General features: G+C 34.4%; 1 protein-coding gene across 1 annotated transcript; it reads right to left on the reverse strand.

The window, feature by feature from the left end:
- Positions 1-398: 398 nt before the first annotated feature.
- LOC110036893 (inactive LRR receptor-like serine/threonine-protein kinase BIR2) lies at positions 399-1,191 on the reverse strand. Its single transcript, XM_020741443.1, has one exon. It carries the CDS (start codon positions 1,155-1,157, stop codon positions 399-401), a length of 759 nt encoding a protein of 252 aa, XP_020597102.1. The 5' UTR covers positions 1,158-1,191.
- Positions 1,192-8,799: the final 7,608 nt, after the last annotated feature.

Consider the following 8,799-nt stretch of genomic DNA (forward strand, 5'->3'; position numbering starts at 1 on the left):
TAGCTTTTTGCATCTAAAAGAAAGATGAAAATCCCTCCAACAAAGTCTCATACTGATCAATGCAATGCTCATACAATTCCTTTACGCATATCTCTCAAAATCCCTCAACAATCTCTCCAGACATGGTGGAAAATTACATCTTCATCTCCTCTCTAAACTCACACCAATTTTCTCTCCAAAGATCCCCTCTAGACTCCTCATGAGTGGCGCTAAGTCCCTCTTTTCAAAAAGACACAAAACACCTCCTTTTTTCAAGAGACACACCGCTTCACTAGAAGAGACACACAATTTCACTCCAAGAGACACACTTCTAGCCTTTCCAAGTGTCTAGATTCATTGAACAACTCCATTGAGCGTGCAAGTTACTTGGAATCTTCCAGAACATCTCTGGTCTTCTTCTATTCAGAGAAGTAGCATCTCCATACGAAGTAGGTGAGGGCAATAGAAGCTAGTGAACCCAAGACGCTGATAGCAATGATGATGATGAGAATGGTGTGGGAGCGGGATCCACAGTGGGATGAAACGGGGCGACCGCATAAGCCGTCGTTAGAGTCAAAGACAAAGGAAGAAGGGAATGAAAAGGCAAGGGATGGTGGGATCTCACCGAAGGGAGCATTATGAGAGAGATCGAGGTGCTTCAGTCGGTTGAGGCGAGAGAGGGAGGCGGGAATTGTGCCAGAGAGGGAGTTGAAAGAGAGGGTAAGAGAATTGAGGAAGCTGCATTTAGAGAGCTCAGGGGGGATTGAGCCTGTTAGTCTATTTTCGGAGAGATTGAGATCGACTAAATAGGGCATCCATTCGCAAAAATCTGGGGGGATGTGGTCTGTGAGAGAGTTGCCGGATAGGTCAAGGGCGTTAACAACACTGCAAAATTTTAGGGCAGATGGGATGCTTCCCGTAAGAGACATGGAGGGGAGGCTGAGCGAGTGGATGTGATTTTCTTGTGGATTCCAGCACACCACGCCCACGAAGTTACAGAAGAATCCGACCGTGTTGTTAGAGAAATTCCAAGCGAGGTTGCCATCGGGATCGCCGAGGGATTGTTTTAGTTCACGAAGGCACCGCACGTCCTCCTCTGGCATGACTGACACGGTAGTTAGCGCCATGGAAAGAAGCAGAAGCGTGGAAGAGCAAAGGGTAGCCCACCGGCCGTTCATATTTGCCGGCGGCGATTGCTGAACGAGCTGCAGTCAAGATTCTAGACAGGAGAGAGAAAGAAAGGTGCACGATGAGGGAAGTTAATGGAGATTAGGTTGCCCGTAGCTTCGGCCTTTAGGTAGTCCGGTAGGAGGGGATGTGGAAATTACGAGTCTCCGGATGTGACTTTGACTTCGTCGATTATCCTCAGGGACGCGATTCCCAAATGCTAACTTTGTCTTTTTTTATTTTGTTTTTTTTTAAAATTAATTTTAGAGATATAAGAAATTAAATAAATGTGCCCATTTTAAGTTTTTAAGAAAATATACTTCAATATTTAAAATCCCTATACTTTCGATATTTTATATCATCAGTAATTAGGAAGAATGACATCTCATTTTTTTCACATAAGTTTTCTTCACTTATCATAGGCACAATGTCACTTAAAGATCATTTACTGGCGAAGAAAATGACAATGATGTCAGTGAAGTTCACAACTTTTTCATTCATCAATGACTTCAACAAATAATGGCATCATCTTATTTGATGCTTACATAATGAATCAAAGATTAAATCATTTAATTGGAGAAGGTACAAAATAAAATATCTAAGAGTGTCCTCTAAACCTCGTCAGAATGTCTTTACAAACTTTGCACAAACATTTTTCTAAGAATATGACGACCATAGTTGAAATATATGCATGTCAAAATCTTATTCAAATTATATTGTTTGATTATGATTTGTAACACATTTGAACATTCTTAGAACAAATGTTTAAACATTATATTTTCAAACCATGTTCTAACCTAACTCTAATAATAATCAAACAATATGTCCAAACATAATTCAAAAAATATTAAAGAAATATGATAACATAGCTCGAGCCATCTCTAAAAATTGGTCAAATATAATTCAAGCATATGTTGATGTTATTGTCTGAATATATATCTACTGCATATCGAAATTGAAATGCTAGTAGTTATTGCTTAACTTCAATGTTTTACATATCACTGATTGTTTACGAAATCATATCTTTACTAGGTGAAATTGCATTTAGTTAGCACTCTGATACACTAATCTTTTGAAATGTTATATCATACATATCGGGATTATTTATAATATATTATAATTTTGAGGTGCGATGATTTGATATGTTGAAAATAGCCTCCTTCGAAAGATACTCAGAAGAGCATGGATGATTTTCATAATCATTTCTTGAGTTTCCCTATTTATGAAAAGTGATTAATATCTCATGATTGGGTACTGTTGGAATACAGTATCTTGAAATGTCAGCGTCATTATCACTTAACACCAACACTGATTCAAGGGGTAAAGAAATCTTTGTTGGCAACTATTTTTGTTGTCACACATGGTTGGATTTCCTATTCGAATGTTGTTGCAGCACATGACGCACACACATAGCCTCCCGTTGCTCAGAGCTCTATAAGACTTTTCTGTGTGCATTTTCGAGAAGATTTGGGTTTAGAGCATTGTGTCCGCACTGTAGTTCGGGGCGCCTGTTGGCAAGAAATTCATTTATGTAATGCCTGTGAAAGCGCTAATTTTTGAAGTTATGGGGAGTATATTTTAGTCATATTTAAATCTCCCATGCTTAAGGACAACCAAAACCCTTCGTCAGATGCTTTTAGCAAAAATAGGGGTTTTCGGGCCCAACTAACGCCTAGTTGCCAAGCCCTCGGCGCCTAGGCACCCAAAACAGCCCCCTCGTGCCCGAATCTGAGAGCTTAGAAGGAAGGTGGCAATCTCAATAACCTAGGCACTAGATCTGATGAATAGCTCCAATGAGTCATGAAACCAAGAGCACGAGAACTAGGCGCTCGAACATCGACGCCTTGGTTCCATATATAGCGCCTACATGTCAGGGACCCAGTGCCTAAGTGCTTGCCTACTTTCTACTCTCGATTTTTCTCAGGATTGCAGCCCGAAACACGTCCCTAGGCAAGCGAAATGTGCTGATTTTCTTGGCTTAGCAAAAGATTTGCATGGGGGAATTAGAAAACTGGTCATGTGGAAGCTTTTGGTTACCTAAATGCATTTTGAAGGGAAACCTCCTTGCCATTTTCAACAAGAAAGAGGAACAAAAAATGGCGTGTGATACCCAAAAATAATATGTAGTTTTATGTATATATTTTATGCTTATTTTTGGTGATATTGCAATTTAAATAAGGGTATTTTCATGTTTTTGTTGCTTTTCATGTTTTTGTTGCAGGGCAGGTATATCAATTTTAGGCATTTGGAGCAAAATAAGCAAAAATGACAAAATTTGGAGCCCAAACAGCAAATTTTTGGATTCTTGCGCAAGATGCGCCAGATTGGTGCATGATGCTCCAGATTGGCGCCAGATGCGGCAAAACCCATAACAGTGCGGTCTTCAGCAAACTGGCGTATGACGCTCTAGATTAGCGCCAGATCTGCCATTTGACAGTGAGTTGGCGCATGATGTGCCAGATTTGGCGTCAAATGCGCCTGGGATGACTTTTTGCAGATTAACGCGATTCAAGAAAAAAATTTGCATGAATTTCAAAGAGACACTTGTTCTAAACACCCATTGGAGTAATTTAATACATCAAGACACTTTAGAAGATTTTTTTATGAAGGGATATGTCTCTTGGATCAATGGACCTCTCTTTTGAATTCAAAAGAGTTCAATTTTGGATAGAGTTTTGGGGGGGATTCTGAATTCTTTCTAGAGGGAGGTAGCCTTAAATAAAAGAGAGGGATGTCTAGGGCTTATAGAGGAGGTGTGTGGCGTGAAGGGTAAGAAGAAGAGTTAGAGAGAGAGAGAGAAAGTCAAGGGCTTGGAGATTTTCTTCAAGGATTGTAAGAGGAGAGGGAAGGTGAGATATTTCTTCTTCATTACACTTCTAGGAGAGAATTGAGAGTGTTTGTAAAGAGAGAAAGACTTGAAGAGAACTTCTAGGGATGGGAAGGCTAGGGATTTTTTTGGGAAGGATTGTGAGATAAGTTGTGTTTTTTATTTCTCTTGTTTTGTAAATTTGTTTTTAATATATGAAATTTTGTGTTTTGTCATATCCTTTTCATGAGTTCTGAGTAGTCTTCTTTATCTTTCTCCCTACTTTAAGATATTACTTTGTGAAAAATTGATTTTGTTTTATACAGTTTTAAATGTCAATAATTAGTGATGATTGGTTTGTGATGATTTGAACTCTGATCTTCATTTACTTTTCGATCTGGTCAATTGACATGTTAAAATGTATTGAGAATCATATGTTCTGAAAGGGCTATGATTTCTACAACATGGGAAGAATCACATTTGATTTCATGGGAGAGTATTTCATTTATGGGATTGTGTGTAGACAAATAAGAAAATACACTTTGTTGGATGCAAAATTGGAGATTTTAAGGTGACAGATTAGAATCCCCAATTTGGTACAGTTGATTGACAGTTGATTGGATACAGTTGATTGGAAACTGATGCGAGATTGTTAGCCCTCAGGTGAGGGAGTAGTGGAAGCTCTGGAGTAGCAGTTGATATCCACTCAGCGTAGCCACGAAATTAGGGACCAAACTCTAGACTAGCCAATGTTCTTTATGCACTCGGAAGAGGGTAAAGAATAAGATTGCTTCTTTTTGACATCTATTTGACACGAAACATTATATATATATTTTTTCAAACGATTTTAATTTCTTTACAATCTATATGTTCATTGTAAAGGGGAAGGATGCTTTCTTAAATTTGAACTTTCTGTCACAAAAACTTAGTTTAGTTTTCATAAGTTTACTTTTGATTGAAAAGTTTAGCATTTAGTTTAGTTAATTTTGTCTTTCAAATGCATTTTACTTAACACTCACTCTTCTATTTAATATTCAAATTTTGCAATTACTTTTTGTAGTTTAAAATCATACTTTACATTATAATTTTAAGTGCTTATTTATAGACATTTCCAACTTTCCTATGGGATCGATATCTAGGATTCCCTTAGAGTCCTTTATTACTTGAGCGATACATATACTTGTATTATTTTTACAAGGGATTTGACAGTTTAAAGATTTTTAGAAGATAAAACTATTTTTCACTAAAGTTATTTTATTGAGATTAATTTTCATATTTGCTATTGTATCTGCCGTGTGTATTTTGTAATATTAAAAAATATTTGCAAAATTAACACACTAAATCCACCTGTATCAAGTTTTTGGCACTGTTGCTGGAGAAGTAATGGAAAGTAGTAGTAAGTTATTTTATAATTTATAATATTTTTATTTTAAAAGTAATAAAAAATTTTGTAGTTTAGTTTGAATATTTTTTATTTAAGTGTGTTTGCTTATTTTTAAATTACTTGTTGTGTTTGTTTATGCATAGTGTAAGATATGAAAATTTAGTACCTTACAGTTTTGAGTTAGAAAGAACAATCAGAAAAGTTTGAAAAAAAACAAAAAGAGATAGACCATATTAGCAAAATGACTTGCAATTTGAGTAATGCTGGAAATAAAAATAAACATCATTAGAGACCTTTAAGAAATTATGTTAATCATACAACAAATGAAATTCATTTGGTATACAAAATCCTGTTGTAGCTGCCAATTCATTTGAGCTTAAACATGTTATTATCGAAATCAAAAGATTCAAAATAACCAGTTTGGGGGAACACCAACTGAAGATCCTAATTTACACCTTGATAGTTTTCTATAATTGTGTTCTACATTTAAATATGATGAAGTGTCAAATGATGTAGTCAAACTTAGACTTTTTTCCTTTTTCATTAAGGAATAAAGCTAAGATGTGGTTAAACTTGATAGCACTTGGATCTAGCAGAACTTGGAAAGATTTATCACAAAAATTTTTATCTAAATATTTCCCACCTTCAAAAACTGCTAAGCTTAGAAATGATATTATATCTTTTTGTCAGTTTGAAGGGGAATCAATTATGAAGCATGGGAAAGATTTAAAGATCTCCTTAGAAAGTGCCCACACCATGCATTGCTAGATTGGTTAATAATTCAAACTTTTTATAATGGATTGGTGGGATCTCTTAGATCGATAATTGACGCTGTTGTTGGTGGATGGTTAATGTTAAAATCATTCGATGAAGCATATTCTTTAATTAAAGAGATGACTACTAATAATTTTCAATGGCCCTCTGAAAGGGTAAATCTAAAAAGAGTAGCTAGTATTCATGATTCTGATGCAATATCTATTTTAGCTGCACAAATAACTGCTATATCGAAGAAGATAGATCAATATGGAACGAATTATTCTCAGACAACACCTATGCTTGAGGAAAACTCATTAGGACAAATGATAGAATCTCAATCTTCTTATGAGACCTTAAATGCATAAATAATTGTTCTAATAATCCTTATACCAATTATTATAATCCTGGTTGGAAGAATCATCCAAAATTTAGTTAGAGTAACAATAACTCTAATGCTGCAAAGCTGCAATGGAGAAACAACACTTCAAACCCATTGGGAAACTCCAACAATAAAGGAAATCCAACTTATAAACCTTATTACCCTCCAGGTTTTAATAATTTGCAAAGTAAGGAGAAGAAGTTGTGAATAGAAGAATTGATATAGCAAATGGGGAGTCAATTACAAAGTCAATGAGCTGCAATTATAAACATGGAAAATCAATTCAGATGTATTGCTACCACACTTAGCAATAGACTTCTAGGAACATTGCCTAATAATATTGAAGTAAATCATAAAGTCGGAACAAAGAAAAAATTAAGGTTATTCAACTGAGAAGTGGAAAAGAATTAAAAATTAGAGTTAAAAAAGAAGTGGAAGTTGAAGTTGAAGTTGAAATAGATGAGGTGAAAAATGAAAAATTTGGTGAAGATTTTCATTTTGAGTCAGAATGTCCTATTAAACCAATGAAAATCATAGTAGAAAGACCCTACCTCCCTTTCCTCAAAGATTGAAGCAGAAAAATAAAATAACCAATTTTCAAAATTTTTAAAAATATTAAATAAATTAACGATAAACATTTCAATTGTTGAATTTTTGGGACAAATGTCAAGCTATGTGAAGTTCATGAAGGATTTACTTAATAAGAAAAGTTTGTAGATAACGAGACTGTTGCACTCAATGAAAAGTGTAGTACTATAATTCAGAAAAAGCTTCTTGAAAAACTTAAAGATCCTTGAAGTTTTATAATTCCTTGTGCTATTGGTGAAATATTTTTTGGAAAAGCCTTATGTGATTTAGGTGCCAGTATTAATCTTATGTCGTTATCAATTTTTGAAAGGTTGGCCTTAGGAGATATTTCACATACATCCGTAACTCTTCAGCTAGCTAATCTTTTGATTACCTATCCTAAAGGAGTTATAGAATATGTTTTGGTAAAAGTTGATAAATTTATATTTCATAAGGACTTTATTGTATTATATATGGAGGAAGATAAAGAAAATCCTATCATTTTAGGAAGAACATTCCTTGTCACTGGAAGAGCTTTGATAGATGTGCAGAAAGGAGAACAAACTGTTAGAGTTAGTGATCAAGAGGTTACATTTATTATTACAAAATCAATGAGATACCCTACAAAAGAGCAAGAGATTGAATGCTTTAGAATGGATATTAATGAATATTTAATTCATGAATATTTTAAAAAGACATTCAAAAGGGAATTTGAAAAGGAATATATGGAATATGAAGATGAGGATAAAGTTCAAGATGAATCTATGGAAGTAAGTAAAGAAGATTTGGATTATGTTCAGGGAAAATTTGTAATGTCAAATCCCACAAAAAGTAACAAGAATTTGATTTCATCTCTTGAGAAACTTCCTGAACTAGAACTGAAAACACTTCCTACACATTTAAAGCATACATTATTAGGAGATTTATCTACATTACCTATTACAGTTTCCTCAGAATTAACTAATTCACAAGAACAAAAGTTGTTGGAAACTTTAAAAAGATATAAGAAAGCTTTTGGATGGACATTAGCTGATATTAAAGTAATCAGTCCTTCAATTTGTATGCATAGAATTTTATTGGAAGATCAACATAAACCAAGAGCTGATCCTCAAAGGAGATTAAAATCCTATGATGAAAGAGTTTGTCAAGAAAGATATTTTAAAATGGTTAGATGCTGGAATTATATATTCTATTTCAGACAGTGCTTAGGTAAGTCCAATTCACTGTGTTCCAAAGAATAGAGGAGTGACTATGGTGACAAATGAGAAGAATGATTTAATACCAAAAAGAAAAGTCATTAGTTGGCGAATCTGCATAGATTATTGAAAATTAAATTCTGCCACCAGGAAGGATCATTTTTTTATACCCTTTTTGGACCAGATATTGGATAGGCTGGCTGGGCACATATATTTTTGTTTTCTTTATGGATATACTAGTTATCATCAAATATTTATAGCTCCGGAGGATCAGGAGAAAACAACATTTACTAGTTCTTATGGAACTTTTTGTTTTTGGTGAATGCTCTTTGGATTATGTAATGTACCTGCAACATTTCAAAGATGTATGATGTCAATTTTTAGTGATTTAATTGAAAAAGGGATTAAAGTCCTTATGGATGATTTCTTATGAAAGGGATTAAAGTCCTTATGGATGATTTTTTATGTATTTGGAACTTCATTTTAAATATGTATAAATTATGTAGAAAAAGTTCTTGAACGATGTGAAAAGGCTAAACTTGTATTTAACTGGGAAAAATGTCAA

Source organism: Phalaenopsis equestris, unplaced genomic scaffold, assembly GCF_001263595.1.
Source record: "Phalaenopsis equestris unplaced genomic scaffold, ASM126359v1 Scaffold212320, whole genome shotgun sequence".
In the NCBI taxonomy this organism is placed as follows: Eukaryota; Viridiplantae; Streptophyta; class Magnoliopsida; order Asparagales; family Orchidaceae; genus Phalaenopsis; species Phalaenopsis equestris.

Excerpts from the sequence above, each read along its gene's own strand:
- LOC110036893 (XM_020741443.1), bottom strand. The coding sequence starts at position 1,157 with ATGAACGGCCGGTGGGCTACCCTTTGCTCTTCCACGCTTCTGCTTCTT.